Genomic DNA, 19,936 nt, shown 5'->3' with positions numbered 1-19,936 from the left:
TAGTCGATTACCAATAATTTGAGCATATATTTCGTACACGCCAGATTAACAGAGATAACTTGTTCGTGTTTACAAAGTCATTATTATACCTATTATGTGCTATGTATAAAATACACAGCCGATGTGTTTGAATGTTTCAATATAAAGTAAACTGTTGGAAAAACAACATTAATGATGTTTGACGGTCTAAATAACATAGAAAAAGTCGACACTCCGAAAATAAAGCTATTGAAGACCAGCATGCGTCTCCAATTCAATGAATTTTTCAACCAAAGCACATTACACGGCGTTAGATACATAGCACAAAGCGATCGACCACTTCACGAACGGTATTAAAATTAATTTGATTAATTGTACATTTATTTAACAACTAATGGTCAAGAAAACTTATCCAATATCAAAATTTAAATAAAGTCATTATATTTTATAATTAGAAAAATATTTATAAGTAACTACAGGCCGGCTACAGCTAACCGCTACTACATATTTGATAAAATTCCTATTCATCGTCAAGTATGTGTCTAAATCCATAGGCGACATTTTAAAAACATACTGAAGACTAGAGAGTGTAGAAATTAAATATTTTTATAATAGGAATGGAAATTTAAGAAACTGACTTTGATAAAGGGCACAATTACATCGTAATATATAGGTATATATAACTTATAAATCATGAATAAAATGCATTTTGTCTTGACACCTTCACACTGTTTTCTAGTATTGGGAGAGGAAAAAGCCTTTTGAACAATAAAAAAAAGTTATTTTAAAAACCTATATCTGATGCCATAAATTTACATGACTTGTTTTCCAGCCCTAAAATACAAATCACTTATATCAAAAACTTTCATTTATTTTTCATTTATAATTCAATCTACAACATAAACAATTATGACTATATTAAATATTAAAGATCCCATAAAAAACAAAACAATTTTTAAAAATGGTGAAATAATTATATTTTAAAAAGAAATATTCGTATTTAAGACACATAAGATATATATTTCATTTATAGGTTCATGTGGTTTAGTTTCTTATCTGTGGGTATCGTTGTTACTTCTATCATAATTATATCGCTCTGGGAGAAGTTTCAAACAAGTCCAACCATTACCGGATTAGATACAGATTTCCACAGTTGGGACGTACAATTTCCAGCTATAACGGTATGTCCTAAACGACCAACTTCCGATGAAAAAGTATGGGAGTACGTTACGAGGTGAGCAGATTTTTGTAGTATAATACAAGTATTTTTATGATCAATACTTTCTTATTTAACGCTCAGAAATTTTATGTTTTTACGGGGTAAGTTGTATATTATTGCATATAATTATGAGTATATTTTATCTGAATTCTGATTAATTACAAGGACACATCACCGATTTATGTTCCGCCGATGAACAAGTGATAGGTAGTTATAAATCATCGAACTCGATATTTTTTCTGTTACTTATTACTTTGAAATAAGTAAGTCAATCATAATTAATATTAATATATTCTAAATACATTATACGACACTATTTAATCTTAACATGTATGTTTATGATGTTTATATATATAGTGAAATTAAATTAAAAAAATAAAAATTTAAAAAAAATACAATAATATCTATTTAAAGTTTAAACCATAATTCAGTTTAACCTTATACGACTATATACGTTATTTATATCTATTTGAATTGTTCTAAACCATAAAAAGTAGAATATTTTAAAAAATATAGAAAAACACTTAAACACTTCAAACTAAAAATAAACAATCATATGAGTTTTGATAAAATGTCCCGTAATTATTTAAAACAGAGAATATCAATTATGATTGTTATCAAATATTAATATGTTACATAATCTTTTGTTTTATATAATACAATTAATTGTTGTATAATATATTAATATAATTGTAAACAAATTACTTTAGTGTGTACGATAACAACACGGATAATGAGCGCGCAGAAATATTTTTTAAGTTTGTTAACGAAGTAGCGTCGTTCTCATACGAAAATATTCAAATGTTTAAACAATTTTCAAAATACAATTGGCTACCAAAGGATAAATTTAAAGATTTAGCTTATCAAGTAATTTTTACTTTTATATATTATTTATTATTTATTTATATATTTATATTATTATCTGCTTATTACTATAAACATATTTAATAATTACTGGAATGCTTTATGTATAGGTAGTATATCATTGCGAAGACTTACTATACGATTGCACATTTAAAGGCGAACCATACAATTGTTGTTTGGGATTTGAACCGGTGTTCACAGAATACGGATTTTGTTACAGTTTCAATACTAAACACGTAGAACTGGATTGGCCATGGTAATTCAAATAGTGCGATCCATATCCACATCCATCAGAGTTGACATTTTATACAATACATATCTATATCTACATTTTATAAAAGTATAACACAAGTTGTAAATACCATTGAATTGATTTTATTTATTGGTCAACAGGCTACCCGAAAATTATTTAAAAGCTAATATAGAATACGTCTACGAAACAGACAATAAATTGACCATTACGTTTAACATGGATAATGTAACTAAAAACCCATTAAAGGTAAGAAGAATGCACAATGACACGAATATAAACAATTTAAGGTAACAATAAATCCTATAAATAGCTGTTTCTATATGTAAATTTAAACTCCCAAAAAATATTGTAAATTCTCCTTCAGACATTTTTATACCATATTACTTTTACGTAAATAAATTCTTTAAAAAAAACATACGATAAGTATTACACTTATGTTAATTCTCCTAAAAAAAATAATAGAGATAAATTAAACTGCATTTATATTTTATAAGATTTAAAATTTTTATTTAATCATTTGCAATAAATAATAATAATAATCAAATAATTGAGAAAATCGTGCATGCATAACAATAAATTACTACATTTCATTAAATAAAAACTGTTTCACATTAAAATAACAACAAATATAATTTTGATTAAATTAAAATAATGATGAATATAATTTTTTTGTAAATATAAAATAAATGCAATTAAAAATACAAACATTTTTGAAGGATAACTATAGAATTGCTTCTAAGTGGTCTCCTCCAGATAATGCTAAATGGTTCTAATTATTTTAAGATAGTAAAATGTTTTTGGAAAAATTATCATAAGCATAAAACGGCAGAAAAATCTTTTTAGAGGAATTTACCATTAATTTTTTTTATGGGAGTATACAAGTGCCCGTTTTTATATCACCTACGACTTATTTATCTTCACTTCAACGTATTTAAATAAATTTGTCGAGTAAATGAGATACAACTATAAGTAGAATTATTGCTCTGGTGAGTGAGATTTTTTTATTTTATATTTATAATTTTAATTTAATTTAACAATCTACCTACTCTTAAAGTACATGGTACACTACTGTGTCCGTCCGTTAATATTTTCACATATAGGTATTAACTATTAAGTTTGAAACTATGTAAGTATATATTTATTTTATAAATTCCCTATAATTTAATTTTCAATGATGCAACAGGTATTCATACACAGCATAGACGACATGTTAATCGTAGACTCGTTACCGCAACATCTGTGGACCAGGAGAATAGCGAAAATATTTTTTAATAGCAAACAAACGTACACCACCGAAGGCGCTCGACAGTTAACGATAAAACAAAGGAAATGCGTTTTTCCAGACGAAATTTCATTACTGACAGACTCCAACTACACGTTTAGTGCATGTATGATTCAATGTCGAATGGATACCAGCAGGAAACTATGTGGATGTGTCCTTTGGCTCTATAAATCTATTGGTAAATGTAATTTAGTACCATTTATTTAAATTTTACCAAATTACAATGCGATTGTCGCCTTTGTCGGGAAAAGCCAACAGCTGCAGTAATTTATAGGAATGGTTTTCTAGGTTTGTTCAATAGAGTGATAGTAAACTTTGCTTGATCTAGTGATATTCATAAATCATCATAATCCCCAATAAGTAATCTAGGTCTTTAGTAAAAGTCTAGTGCCGTAATAAAAAAAAAAAAAAAAAAAAATGTTTAATTATCAAATATCAATATACTACGAGAACTTCATAAATATTTCATTCGGTCATTATCAGTAGGGTTAAGTAGTGCTTAGGCACGGTTACAAAAAATATTAATTAAGTTAAAAATCAAGTTTTAAGTCAACATAATGCTAAATTATACGTATTATATAGATAGGGTTATATTTTAAAAAATCATGAATTTTTCATAAAATATTTTACTGGCGATGTAACTATAGAAAATATTACCTACTGAAATATGTATTATTTTATTACTTAATATATTTTAAGACTGCATTATTTTGTTTAATTTAACGTCGATGTGTGTCAGCAATATTTAATATATTTCATTAATACGTCAAATATGTAATATATTTTGATTTCTAAACATATCTATTTATATTTATTTATTTCATATTCTATTTTACGCACTTACCACTTAGCTAATATCAAAATATACTTATAATACATTATTTCGGAGCGCAGTTGTCTTATAAAAAGGTAATTTAAGTGCATTTAACTAATTCCCGTTAATAACATTGAACTATCGGTTCTAAGAAACCGATCTAATTTCGACCCAGAATACAGTAAACCGTATAAAAATTAATCCTGTAATAAATGTTAAAAAATTAGTACTTTACGATGCGAGTTAATAATTTAATATATTATTTAACTTTTATTTTAGCTACGTCAGATCTCGCTACGACTTATTTAACCATAAACTTGATACCGATTTTAAATCCAATCTTCTAACAATTTTTTTCTATTCAATAAATAAATAATTAATCAGTTGTCACAAGATCAGGTTTAAAAATTAAAGTAAATGCTTTCCTAGTTCTTACTGATATGAAATATGAAATATACACAAAATATATGAAAAACACCAAAAAAATAATAAAATACAATTTTATATTTTTATTTTGTCTAGTCTAATAATTATAGACATTTATAGATGAGATAATATTTGATAATATTTGTACAACTTCAACTTCTATCAATTATTTTTATTTTTATTTATCTTGACTATACCTATTCGTTAATACGTATATAAAAACACATCTTTGATTTTTAATTTACTTTCGCTGAAACTTGATAAATATAAATAAATAATAGTAACGTCAATAGCAGTGGTTCCCAACCTGGGGGCGCGCGCTCCCTTTAGGGGTCGTATACACATCGCTGGGGAGGCGCAAGCAGTCATCACAAAGTAAAATTTTTATTTATCAAATTTTTTTATATTTAAAATTCCACTATAATATTATATTATTTACAAGTATTTATATTTTATAATTACTATCATCAATAAAAAAGTAGTCTTTCTGAATATTATATAGTTAATTTGTAAAATGTAAAGTAAACAAAAAAACTATAATTTTTTCAATTTATAGGTGGGGGGGGCGAGATTTTTTAAAATCTACAAAGGGGGCGTAGAATAAATAAGGTTGGGAACCACTGGTCAATAGGGATTGAGGGTTTGTTATAGCCTTGCAGTTGAGACAAATTTTTTTTTAACATCTGTTACTAAAACCACAATTATATAGTTCATTTTTGTTGAATCATTTGTAGTAAATAAATGTTAAACACTACTCAACTTCGTTTATCGTTCAATATGAATGATAACTTTTTGATGATTTCATGTTTACATATTCCTTTTTCATTTACCGTGGAGACAATTTATCTTAAAATATCATCAACAGTGAACCTTGTTCTCTAATACAGGGCGTGATTTAAAGCCTTTAAATAATGTTGTAAATTCTTATACATAGGTACCTCATTCCAACCTAATTTTATATTTCAGTTAAGTATTGTTATTATAATATATAATTAAATAATCAAACAAGTATAGATTTTTAAACTATAGGTTTAGCCCATAAACTTTAAATTAATAAATTATGAATTCCAATAATTATTTTTCTGCCGACCACAAAGATGAAGTCAACCAAAATCCTTGATATCCGAAAACTTAAAAAGATAACCCTTTAATCAGCATAATTATTGAAACAACTTTACCCTTTACGGTAATGATCTCGGTAACAACCAATAAATTTAAGATACCTTAAATCGAGTTAAGCTGGTAACACTCATATGAGTATTAACTATATACAAGTAGTACTTTAGTAGTCAGTAAGTACATAATAATAACACATTAACAAAATGTAAATATTGACTTGTATTAAGGAATAATAAGTAATAACTAGTAACTAACCCGATTAATAATGTATTGTAAATAATAATAAAAAGAAAATAATGCACATCATTGTAAAATCAATATATTTATAATTTAATCGCTCCGCTCAGAATTTATCCGTAAAATAGTAAATACTTAAAACATTGTTATTGGTTATTTATATTTATATGATTAAAAAGTAAAATTATCTATTTATTAATTATCCTCGGTTTATCAAAAATGAATTATTATCTATCTATCTATCTATCCTTTTTCTATCTCTCTCTCCCAATTCCCATACACATTATAATACATATTAATGCACGTTTGTATGGGACTTGTAAGCATATAGATAATTATCTGTCTTTCATTCAAATATACAACAGTCAACAAAAGGTAAAAAGAGTACTTCTATAGTTAAAAAGAAATATCAAAAATATAATTATTTTAAAAATATTGTTTTATTTATCAACTATAAATTATGTAAAACATTTTGAAACTTAAGTTTTGAAATAACGAATGTTTAATAATAAAAGAATCAGTATACTTATGTCTACATTATAACTTTAATTATTTTAAATTTAGATCGGACAAATTTTGAAGTTTTTAGTTTTTTCCACAAATAATCTGTTTATAATAATTTCAAATAGCACCATTTTATTGAACAATATAATTATATTTATACTATTGTTTCAGATGGATATAAATATTGCAATTTAGACGGACTAAAGTGTATTGGTAAAAATCTTAGTACGTATTTACAGATTAATATTTGATCTCATGAAGATTTTATCGATGATACAATACATATCCATGTAAGTCATAGGCGCAACTAGGATTCAAATTTTGGGTTGCTATAGCCCCCATAACAAATCTATAAATTTAAAATATTCTGTAGGAGACAATTCCATCGTTCTCCTATATATACAGTCACAATACATTTTTAAATCTGAACCAAGAGAAGAACACATTGGATTTACAACAATTTGTTTTTTTTATGTAGGTATGTGACACTATTGTGAGCAATATAAGTTAATCATGAAAATGGTATCTATATTCTACTCAATATTTTATACACTAACCACTAGTATCTTACTAGTTTCTTAAAAACGTATTACTATTTACTATTATAACTAAATTTGTCGCTTACCTGTAAAATGACAAAAAAAAAAAAGTTAACTTTAAACTAGGTAACATTTTAATACATAACAGTATTTTTCTATCGTTAGCATTTACAAAATTATTTAAAATTTGTTTTGTAGTTCTTTCAATATCGTTTGATGTGTATAAATTATGGATAAATTTGAAAACCGCTTTTGCATCGTTGTAACATAGTTTACCGTAACCATGTTTTGAGTGTTTTGACTCATCTCGTCGCAGAAAACAATCTTTCACTAGATGCAGTAGTGCAATAAGTAACTAATTATTATGGCAAAGTGTATGTAACACCAAAGAACTTGTATAAATTTGGAAATATTCATTTCTTTTTTTTCCTAGTGACAAAATACAATTTTACGTGTATATTTGTAATCAATAAAGAATATTTTTTGGGGAGCTAAGCCACCCTAGCCTTTTTCTAGTTGCGTCACTGACATAAGCACTTACTACTTAATAATGTTTTCACAAAAATCTATAATTTTCAATCTCCAATTAGTATAATCACAATGGATGTTTAAGATATCGTACCTGCATGTGTTGTCTTCGTCTTACTCATACATATAATACCAAAATATAAGTTCGATAATTTCAATTTTAACTTTTGTGTGTTTTATGACTCATAATAATTATGAGTATGTAAAATATAAATACTTAAAAATACTTATAATTAACTTAAAAATTAAAGAATCGTAAAAAACCAACGAGACAACGTATAATATTAAGTTTAATAGTAGGTAATTTCACTTTAATAGTCTAATATTTAAGTTAAACATACAAAATTGGAACTGCTGAATGTATATTTTGATATAGTATGCGTTAATAAGATGGAGACAATACATGCAGGTATGTCGTTCTCTTAATACAACTTATTGATTCAACCTACATGTTTTAGATCAAATATTAAATGGACTTGCTTGTCAATGTGAATTGGGATGTATGAATACAGTTTATGAAGTAGAAAAACTTCAAGATGCTCAGTATGTTGATACATGATTTATTAAGACAAAATATCTAAGGAAATATAAATTATAAATAATAAAAGTGTTGGACTAATATAATCATCACTAGGTTTGATAAGATTAATGAATCTCTAGAAATCGGTTTCGTATCATGGCCAATGGTGAGGTACAGAAGAGAAGTATTATTTGGCTGGGTAGATTTACTAGGTTAATCATAAATTCAAAATAATTGTTGAATAAATATTAATTTACTAATATTTTATATTTCTTATAGTGGCTTTTGGTGGCATAGCAGGTTTATTTTTAGGTTTCAGTTTGCTGAGCGGAGTGGAAATCATATATTACTTCACACTAAGAGCATGTTGTATGGTGACAAATAACCCTAAAGAATTAGAAGAACTAAGTCAAGAATATGATCAAAAAGATGAACCAACTATAAATCTAGGATTAAAACCACTATGGACTTTTGAAAATAAGGAAACTTCTGTAAAACCTCAAATCCATGGAAAAAATGAGCCATTTGCTTTACCTTTTTTGCATTAAATATCAGTACAATAATTAATAAGTTTTACAAATAAAAATAACTTGATATTATTTTATTTTAGAATTATGTATAATACATTAATGTATTATGTATATATATTTATCAATTACTATAACAAAAGCAAACATAAATAATTGCACAACAAAAATATTTTAACTAAATTTTAAACAAAGTATAAATTTTCTAATTTCGACTAGATTATTTCAATTTAAAACACTTGTAAGCACTAAATTACATAGTAAAATTGTAATAAATAATGGTGTTAAAATTATAAACTTAATTAATCTCTTTGAATAAGACCGTTTATTTGTTCATATACACAATTTGGACAAGCTGAATTACTAACATCTTGTAGAAGTGATTGAATGGCTGCAGCAGTATTAGGTAAATGATCTAAACAAGCAACAACCTGTTGAGAATCCTTATTAAATTGTTCATTTGATAAATAACGATGGCCACAAGAATAAGCCAATAATGTGTTCCCTAAAACTTCTGTGTCCTACAAAATAAAATAAAATTTATTAAATACAAAATTTAGAAAATAAATTTATCATTTATACTTGAAATTCTAAGTGCATAAATGGTTGAAGTTTATCAGTATTAAGAATTTGTACTGAACGGTTTAATAAATCTTCAGTTTTAGTTTCTGATACTGGTTCAATCCATGAAGAACCTGGTGAATTAGTAACAGTAGCTAACAACTTTATAAAGTCTCTTTGATCTTCAGCTATAAAAATAAATATATTTTGTAATATTTGTAAAAAATAACAATGATAAACAAACATTTGATTTGAATGTTTTTCGAAACAGATGAGCATAATTCCATACAAAAATTCACAGAAAAACATTTTAGAATTTTTTTGGGGTCCATAATTTTTATATTCAATTCATTGAGGTCACAGGCTTTTGATACATCATTGTTACTAAAATAAATGAAAATATGATTAAAATAATAAATATATATATAATTTCTACCAAACACTAACTGTCATAACATACCATAATAACAAAATTCCTAATGAATGATTAAGTTGATCCCATCGATCCTTCAACAACTGTTCTAAAGCATCAACTGGGAAAGACTTAGTCAACCAGTATGTAAGATACTAAAAAATAATTATTATTATAATAATATATATAAATGTATATAATTATTATAAATACTAGATTTAAATTATTAGTTTTTTTATTTTTTACATACTTCATGTAAAAATGAAACCAAATCATCTTTTAGTAGGAATTTGAAATAATAATCAAACATCTGAGAAAGTTTAGCGATTCCAGGCCATTCTTTTACAATGGTTTCTTCAGTGGCCATACGTAATGCAAACGACTCTGGCAGAGAAGTTAATAACTCCCCTTCTTCAAGATTAATAGTAAAGCCCTCAGATGGTGTAAGAGGAGTAGAAGCCCGCTCTTCATGACCACCTTCAATATTAAACCCAAACATTTCTCCATAATCTCTTGTTTCTACAAACGCTTCAAATTGATGAAACAATGCTGTAGAAGATTCATTATTAATCAATCGAATTTTGCTAATTGCTTGATGGTTTTTCATTTCAAGACACTAAAAATAAAATTTTCTAAGTTATCATACTGCATTATTTTAATTCAACAAGTTTACCATTGACACAACAGAAGAAATATTATAATAAGGATAAAACCATTCTATTGCATACTGTAACAAATAATCTATACCATATAAATTGCTTAAATTATTTAGATTTTCAAGAAAACATTCAAATGAAGGTAATCCAGGAAAATTAATACAACGTTTAACCTAGAAAACCAATAACAAAAAAAATTAAAACTAATTTTTCTAGTATCAAATAAACTATCAAATTATAATAAGTATAACTTACCTGAATCGAAAGTATATCTTTGATGTTGGAAAATGAAAATCTTAATTGTGGCAATACTATTTCAATTGGAGAGTCCAACTTATTTACAGTGCCATGCTGGATTTTAATTACTTTATTAGTTGACTTTATCATAACCATTTTACCATCTAATAATGTCTTGGCTAAGTCTTCTTCAGGAATTTTACCTAACTAAAAAAAATTATTTAATAAATATTTAATAATTTGTAATCAATACTTAAAAGTTAATTTAAAGAATAAATACTTACTTGTCCTTCATGATTACTACCCCAACCCCAAAGTTTATTAGCTGCATCTAAAGCTAATGTAAAATCAGCCCCACATCTAACTTCTTTTATTAGTGAGCCACTGGTTGATGATGAATCCACTATAACTGAAGGGGGGCCAACTAATGTTAAAGTTGGAACAAGTCTTTCACGTATACCTGACACTCCTAATTGACCATCTAAATTAAGTCCCCAGGTATATAATTGTCCTGTTGTACTAATAACAGCTGAATGGTGACAGCCACAACACATCTAAACATGGGATCATTAAATTATTATAGTTATATTTTAAAAATATAAAGTTAATTATACTTGAAAAATATCTCCAACAATATGAGATGTATCCACAAGTGTTGGACTTAAATGTAATAAGCCATCATCAGCAGTCAAGGCATCAATTTCTGTATCATCTGCCTTAAAGCCAATTATTATTATATATTAATTAAAAGTATATATAAAAAAATAATAATAATAATAATAATGTAAAAACTTACTTGATCACCTTCATTTAATACAAGTTGATTTCTAGCTCGTTTTTGTGATTGTGCATGAAACCGAAGTACTTGTGGACTACTACCCCAAGTATACAAACGACCAACATCACTTAAAGCTAACTAGATGATTTGAAGAATAATCAAAAATATTGATTGTTTATGATAATATTGTATAATATTATATATAAATAATTATTTATACAATTATAACTAAACCATTACATTCAACATTTATGTATTTATACAATTGATTTTGTAAATATTTAATGTTAATAATTATTAGTAAATTAATAATTTCTTTAGCTTAAGATACAAATTATTTTTTTAACTGTAATATTAATATTATTGTTAATATTTCTATCATGAAATTTTGAGTTATACTTACATTATGGAAGTATGCTGTATAAATACATTTAATTGGTTCAGAGAGTCCATATACAGGAACTGGACAAGTAATTTTTGATGTGCTACCATTACCTAACTGACCAAATGAACCAGAACCAAAAGTGAACACTTTTCCATTGCTTGTAAGAACAATACTATGTGAATAACCTCCGTATGCACTAATTATATTCTAGAAATATTTAAATATGAATTAAATTAATCTATTTATTTTATTTATTTTTTTTAAAGATTAAAATTACTTCATTTTCTAAGGTCTTCAATAGTTTTGGTTTTTCACAATCATCAATAGCTCCATGACCTAGTTGACCGTAAACACCCCAACCCCATGTCCATAATTTTCCATTTGTAGAAATGGCTAAAGAATGATATTGTCCAGCAGAAACATTTACTATCAACTCATTTGATAAACTATCCACCAACATTGGATATGGAGCTTGACCACGGCGGCCAGTACCCAATTGCCCATAATGATTTGATCCCCAAGAATAGACCTATATAGTTTATAATTTAGTTAAAAGATTTTAATATTCAAAATTACACTTACTCCATTTGTAGTTAGAGCTAACGAATGATTTCGACCACATACTACTTGAATAACTTCAACACGTATGTAAACAAACCAAGAGACTGGATTTGGAGTAGCAATTTTAGTCATATGTGGTCCAACACCCAAACAACCATATGATGAATGTCCCCACGTATAAAGTTTATGATTGCGTATATGAGCTGCGTGAGCCCATCCAGCTCCAAGACTAGACTTGTGTTCTATCTCATTTTCAGAATCAGAGATATTAGAAATAGGTTGGTGAGAATATAATACTGATTCCACAAAATCATCTGAATATTGATTTGAAGATAGTCTGGATATAATCATAAGGTAAGTAGTTAACCATTCTTTAATAGAATAAGTCAGCTGAAAAATATTTGGCAACATAAAATCTCAAGTACATATTATGAAAAATAATAGATTTAATTTTTTAAAGTTTAATTCTTTATAATCAATTTTCAAACCAGAGAAAGATTGAAATATGAATATTTGGACTGTTTTTAAAAGCTTTAAACTTATTTATTATTTCAACATTTTTAATGTTCTTAAGCAGCTTATAAATAGTAAATAAATACTAAATTTATTCAAATTAGTAGAATGTACTTACATTATTATCTTGTTCAGATATAGACTCAGTTTCATTTTTAAATTGGAATACCTTACGTAAAATTGGTCGCAAAGCTGGGTTGGTTGGATCATAAAGTATTTTAAGTTTCTAAAGTAGAAACAACAATGTTAAAAATATTATGCCATGTAATGTACCGTTGTAAAAACTTACCAAAAGAACATCTTGAGAAACATTATGCAAATTTGCCTGTACAAACTTAGAATGAAGTGTTGTAAATTTATTACAGGCAACTAATGCTTCTGTAAAAATTGATTCAGACACCAAATCCCAAAATCCTTCGGTTACTAAAACACCATATTTATTTTTAAAAATATGTAAAATCATTTATGTCTAATTATCAAATATGAGTCATTTATTAAAAACTTTGTGGTATTCATTACACCACCATATTATTTTAATTTTAATATTGATGAAAAATGTTCAGATTTAATATGGAGTTAAAATAACAATTAATTACCATCACCTTTAATTGCTATAGTATGTCTTGAAAATAAAAAATTATGTAATTAGGGTCAAACTTATTTTGTTTGCCAAATTATTTTCAAAAATTGTAATTTTATAAAAATACAAGCAACAAATAAAAATTTTGATTCAAACATGTGGTGTTAAATTGCCATAAAATATATTTTTTAATTTAGTAGCCTATCGGTTATTTTTAGTATGTTAACAATGCCAGTCACCTCAGGTCATAAAAAGTAAGTTTCAAACATTAGACCAACTAAGTTCTTTAATATTTTGTAGAAAATAACTTACAGTGCAAGTATTGACTATCAGTAGATTGTTGACTCATTAAACTAACTAAAACTGTAATAACTTCATTGTGTAATCCTCTTTCAACTGCTAAAAATCTTAACACATTGCATAAACGACTTTGACCAACTATATTGACACATAAAACTTCATCATAATGATTGTTCTCTGATAATAAACGCCTATATCATAAAAATAATGTATTAAAATTAAATATTCAAAATTATTTAATTTGTATGTCTATTTACAAAAATTTAGCTTCGAGTCTAGTTTTTTCTCGGCTGGTAGCACGTAATAATTGCTCTGTATAGCTCATTACAGCTAAATTTGAAATATGTAACCTTTCTAAAGCAGTGAGATCTCTTGGATGAGCTTGTTCTAAAAGCGTGCTGACAAAAAGAACAACTTTATCCGTATTTCCAGAAGATGCTAATCTAAGCACACGTTTTAATGGATTTGTCTGTAATATAAATGATTAGATTATTAGATTAAACATACATTTTTCAGAGTAAAAATTTTAACTGTAATTATGTTTAACCAGTCTAGTTAATTAGCATTCAAAAACTGCTAAAATTGAAAAAGAAAAATGGTTAAAAACTATATTTTTTTTGGTATAAAATAATTTACGAACTAATGAATTTTTCAAATTTCAACAGTTGTCAAAAATATCAAGATAAACTAGACAATTTAAAAACAAATAACTATGCTCTATTCAGAATAAAAGTTCAATGAGTAGCAAATAAAAACTAGTGTTGTTAGTATGTGTTCATCGCACCATTAACAATAATTGTTCCTAATATGCAGGGGCGGATTTAGGTATATGTGGTGCTCCTGGGCAGAATGCATTGTGAGGGCCCCTTATACATAAACAAGGAAATATATTTTTTTACTTATTATCATATTTAGTAGTAGTAACAATTAAATACTTACATAATAATAAATAATTATAAAAACAATCAAATTAAGTATAACTAGTAGAAGTAATATCATCATAATATTAAGTGTAAGTAATTAAATAAAAAATAATAATAAATAATAGAGTCAAGTAATTAAAATTTAAATGCCTGAAACTTTTCTTAATTTTATTTGTACAAACTTATCAATAATGTTTTGAAAATCAAGTTTTCTTTAAAATATCAGACTCAGAACTCATTATCATTAGATGATTGAGCCTGTCTTTGTCCACAGAAGTATGCAAACTATTTTTTATGTACTTTAAATTAGAGAATAATCTTTCACTACTGCTGTTTTTAATCATAAAAACAAGATAAATGCGAAGAACAACGACATTTTGACAAAATTCCAGACCCACGCGTGCATATATTTTAGAAATGCATTTACTAATATTATTACAATCGACAGTGCATACCGATCACAAACGGCATGAAGACCAATTTTATCTAGATTTTTAGACACCGTTCATTGTTAATAAATGTGAATACAATTAAAATTTTTAAATTTTTAAGTTCAATATTATTTAATTATATGTGCGTAAATATAAATAAAATATTTTTCCTGTATTCTAATTTAAATATCATATAATTGTGGGGGCCCCTGGGCTTCACCTCATTCAGTCCTCTCCTAAATTTGACTCTGCTAATATGCTATATCCCACTGACAACCGTTACAAACTACCATCAATGAGTAGCCAATTATAGAATAACTTTCCAACGACAAGAAACAGCATTATTCAGGACCTCATTTAATGTATGCAAAAGTAATGTACTGCTATTCTAAATAAAGTATAAATTAATAATTTATTTACCTTAGATAATCGATAAAGTAGAGTAGCTTCTTCAAATTTTCTAGCACTAAGCTGTTGATCAGCAGCTCTTTCCAATATAGGCCTTATATCAACATCAAATGCTTCTGACAAATTATTTGCATGATCTAATGCACCAGCCATAATATTTTTAAATATTATCTCTTCTGGTTTAATACTATAACAAAATTCAATATAAATACACAAATTATTAAGAATTATATTAAATTATAAAAAGGCAATTTGCCATTTTTACCTTAAATTCAAAAAATATAATGTACAATTAGTAACAATTGCACACAATTCTGATACAGTATTATCTTTTCGAGTATGTTGTCGATCACACTTTTTTTTTTTATTAATTGAGGAACGATTCTTATTTTTAGGAGATATACTTTGAGAAACATCTAAATTTTCTTTTATCTAAAAATATATACAAACATTAATTCTAATAGCAATAGAATAATTTAAGTAATTATTACTTTTCTTCCCAATACTCTAAACATATCCAAAATTAATTCTCCATTGTTAAAATTAAAAGTACCTAAAAGACTTTTTTCTTTGTCATCTTCCTGTAAAATTATGTCAACGATACAATTTGTACAAAACGATTATGGCAAAATTTTTAAAAACAAATTACCATATCATTTTTAAGTAAGCAAAGATTAGAAGAAAAAACACTCAACTTAGTACCGCCATTTTCAGAGGTAAATATAAACTGATCAGTATATAAAAACTTATCGACATCTCCTCCTTTAAATAACTTGTACACCAATGGTTGATTAATGTTAAATCCAGAAGCGTGTACCTATAATTATGAAAATTTATGATACAACATTAGTAGTAGTAACAAGAAAATAACATTTATAAGTTTATTATTTAAGAAAAATACATTTAACTTAATTGAATATATTTCAATTAATTATTAATAAGGCTCGGAAGTTGTAAGAGCTAAAAAAGATAAAATATGCACGAAAAAATTGAGAAATATACAAAAAAATCATTCTGAATTCAAAAATAAAATAAAAAATAAATACATCAGATTTTATTAATAAATTAATAAAATAATAATACAGTAGACGCCGCTTATAAGACTCACGGATATAAGATTCAGTTGCTTATTAGACTCAAAATAGTCTGAAACGGTTCAGACGTATCCAAATACATTAAAAAAAAATCGGTTTTAAGACTCAACACTTCGGTTATAAGGCTCAAATTTCGTAAAATAAATAGTAGAAAATAAACTTTTTTGGTTATAATTTAGAAATAAATTGGTTTTGAAAAATGAAATAATATTCGTGTTGATTATTTTTAGTTTCTGTTGGTACCTTATAACGTATAATAATTTTTATCGCAGATAAAAGTTCACATTTATCGCAACGATAATTATATCGATTATAATTTTAGTTTTTTTTTATCGGGATTATTAAATTTATTCAATAATAAAGTATGTAATATGTGTTAATGTATTAAAATCAAAGCAAAATATGTAGTAAAATAAAATTTATAAATACGTAATTAATTTTTTTTTCCACTTCGCCTATAAGATTCATTCGGTTATAAGACTCATTTTGTACTGGTCCCAAAGTGAGTCTTATAAGCGGCGTCTACTGTATATATAAAAACTGTTTATAACTGAAAAAAATGTATAACTGGTTGGCATTTTGACATCTTTTTGATCTAAAAATATTTTATCATTATTTTTTTAATTACAATAAATACCTTCATTCAAAATTTTGAGTTTTATATTCAATATTAATTGAAATATACAGGTTAAGAAAGAAAAGAATCCTATTTAAAGAAATATTAAATGTGCATAATATGCGTATAAAATCAATGAAATATGCACTTTTATAACTAAAGTTGACAAAATATTCAAGATATGCATTTCAATTTTCAATTTTTTAACTCTCCATTATACAGATCAAATTTCTAACTTGGTTAGCTATAAATTGAGAGCATACAGAATAATATGCAATTCCTACAACTTCCGAGCCCTAATTATTAATTATTATAATTATTTTTATATTATTTTTTATATGATATTTATTAGCTTACCAAAATATGATTAGAACAAAAGCTCACAATAGTTTGTTTACCACAATGACTCTGTACATTAGATTTCATGTCAACTACACTAGCAATAGGTTCAGGTGATGGGCCAGTACTAGGACAAGAACACCCAGAAGTGATTGTATCAGACGAAAAACTTCGTTTTGGATGTTTATTTTCATTTGGCACTAAAAAATTACGAAATATATTATAACTAAACTTAATAATAAAAATTTTAACCAAAAACAAATGTACAATAAATACCATTTTGAACACAATTTATCACGGATCTTTGTTTTTTTGGTGCAGATAATTTTTCTATAAAAAGTTGTCGTAATCCCAATAATCTAGCTCGTGTAGAAGGAAAATTTGATATAACAGGAACAATGGTATCAATATTCAATGCATTAGTTGGCCTTAATTGTTTCATGAATGTATTACAATAAATTAATTAAACCAAATGATAATTAACTAATAAGTCATACTTAGTTGTTTTATCATGTACACTATGTGGTTTGGGATTCAGCCAACAGTACCCTACATCAAAACTTTCAAGCAATAATTTCCAACGATCTCCATTACTACTGATTATCTAAGAACAACATTACAATAACAACAAATGTTATACTAATAAAATGTAATAACTATTATACTAAACTTACAATCAACCAAACTGTATTAGAACATGATTCGTTTAATATTTCTAGAGTTTTTATAGAACATTTCACACAAGTGGATCCAAGGCAAGCTCCAGTACGGAGATTAACAAAAACAATTTCTCCTATATTTCCTCCAACAATACCAATATCACTTGAAATTATACAAACAATAATTATTAATTAATACCTAATATTATTTAAATACAAGTAAAAACACGTCATACAAATGAATTTACCTTGAATATGTAGGAACTACAGGAGTCCACCAAGTAATTGCAGTTGGATTTAAGGAACTAGTAGGTTCCCCAGGAGCTGGTCTAATAATTTTTACCTTATTTCTTCGATCACCATCTCTTGGTTCAAAAATTTCACGAACAAACACCAAATATAAAGTGCAATCAAATCCTAAAATATTTTAAATATATTCATAATTTATCCAGCAACAGTATCAACAATTTTATCATCAAGCGTTTAAATGTAAATGTGAAAAAAATATAAACTAGTTTATAAATAAATATAGCTAGAACAGCTTGAATATACTATAAACTTACCACATACAAGAAGCTTTTCACTAGTAGATTTAAACGCTAAGGAAACAATTTTTTTTCTGTCATCTTTGGGCCAAGGCAACCATTTGAGAGATGGAGGGACATGATCACAATAAAGTATGAGATCATTGCTACTGTAAACATAAAATCAAAATTATATAATAGAAGGTTTTTCCTAATTAATTCAAATTTTAATCATTTTATAATATATTGAAAATACTGAAACATTTACCTTAGTACCAGTGCAAAAATATTACTGTTATTCGTTTGAAAACTAACAGCATTTACAATATTGTCAACTCTCAACAGCTGCTTTAAGCTCAGTACGTCTCCGTACAAGCAAGTCATTTCAACAAAATTTTAGATTAGTTTATTTATTCATCATTAATCACCCAAACAACTACTAAACGTATGACTGAAAAGGTTTGAATTTAGATTTAATAATGTATTCTATATTTCTAAATTCAGATACTTTCTATGTTAGTCCGTGTTTGGGACATTCGAATCGAACATTTAAAAAATATCATGTTATCACTTATTATATATCGTAATAGTAACACAGAATAAATCTCTTATTCTATGGAATACAGTGTTATCATATCAGTCAGGTAGACACATAGTGTATCATAATGTTTAATATGTTTATACTGTTTATAGTGTTTATAGTGTTTATAGCCTACCAAAGTACCAAAGACTTTGGAGTGCATAGATCACAGAATAAATATTATTAAATATATTCTGTGTCTAAACCATTGAACTCTATATGATAACTGGAATGCTCACCAAGCAGTGTTGCCCGAAAGAGGATGTTAGAATGAGATAGCACATACTAATGGTGTTACTATCTTTGTCTTGCACATGGCGCTAATGTCTTAATTTCATATTTTACCGCGATATTATTTTAGTTTGGTTCTTAAAATGTAGTTGCACCTCATTATTTTTTTTAACTTCCACAAAATATTTTTTATTAATTTAATAAAATATAAATAATTAAATGATAAATAAATAGTTTATTAGTTTATAATTATAATTTAAAATAATATAACAAGTATTGAAACATGTTTTTTTGTAGACTTCTGCATTTTTTTGTCATATAAAGGAAGTAATAGGAA

At 26.2% G+C, this 19,936-nt stretch overlaps 2 protein-coding genes across 4 annotated transcripts; one reads left to right on the top strand and one right to left on the bottom strand.

Moving 5' to 3' along the window:
• Positions 1-164: 164 nt before the first annotated feature.
• Positions 165-8,837, top strand: LOC112596376 (sodium channel protein Nach-like). Of its 2 annotated transcripts, none has more exons than XM_025342025.1 (10): positions 165-329; positions 1,013-1,213; positions 1,909-2,065; positions 2,173-2,318; positions 2,456-2,561; positions 3,499-3,775; positions 6,869-6,922; positions 8,223-8,307; positions 8,399-8,496; positions 8,564-8,837. In XM_025342025.1, exons 1-10 carry the CDS (start codon positions 172-174, stop codon positions 8,830-8,832), a joined length of 1,551 nt encoding a protein of 516 aa, XP_025197810.1. In that variant the 5' UTR covers positions 165-171; the 3' UTR covers positions 8,833-8,837. The 2 variants fall into 2 exon arrangements, with proteins under 2 accessions (XP_025197810.1, XP_025197811.1); XM_025342026.1 differs by having other exon boundaries at positions 8,399-8,483; positions 8,564-8,678.
• A 137-nt stretch (positions 8,838-8,974) lies between these two features.
• On the bottom strand, positions 8,975-19,823 carry LOC112596310. Of its 2 annotated transcripts, none has more exons than XM_025341918.1 (28): positions 19,057-19,823; positions 18,828-18,958; positions 18,513-18,681; positions 18,280-18,427; positions 18,103-18,209; positions 17,882-18,033; positions 17,624-17,805; positions 16,206-16,373; positions 16,048-16,137; positions 15,822-15,988; positions 15,569-15,743; positions 14,052-14,263; positions 13,807-13,985; positions 13,204-13,337; positions 13,033-13,140; positions 12,423-12,791; positions 12,118-12,369; positions 11,859-12,047; positions 11,474-11,593; positions 11,292-11,393; positions 10,962-11,231; positions 10,696-10,884; positions 10,458-10,613; positions 10,035-10,400; positions 9,833-9,939; positions 9,617-9,756; positions 9,394-9,560; positions 8,975-9,332 (listed from the first exon to the last, which is right to left on the bottom strand). In XM_025341918.1, exons 1-28 carry the CDS (start codon positions 19,170-19,172, stop codon positions 9,114-9,116), a joined length of 4,884 nt encoding a protein of 1,627 aa, XP_025197703.1. In that variant the 5' UTR covers positions 19,173-19,823; the 3' UTR covers positions 8,975-9,113. The 2 variants fall into 2 exon arrangements, with proteins under 2 accessions (XP_025197703.1, XP_025197704.1); XM_025341919.1 differs by having other exon boundaries at positions 18,828-18,955.
• Between the last annotated feature and the right edge of the window lie 113 nt (positions 19,824-19,936).

The sequence above is a fragment of the Melanaphis sacchari genome, unplaced genomic scaffold, assembly GCF_002803265.2.
Source record: "Melanaphis sacchari strain LSU unplaced genomic scaffold, SCAv2.0 Contig31_pilon_pilon, whole genome shotgun sequence".
Lineage (NCBI taxonomy): Eukaryota > Metazoa > Arthropoda > Insecta > Hemiptera > Aphididae > Melanaphis > Melanaphis sacchari.
The sequence above is the reverse complement of the archived record's forward strand: the minus strand, read 5'-3'. Positions and strand labels throughout refer to the sequence as shown.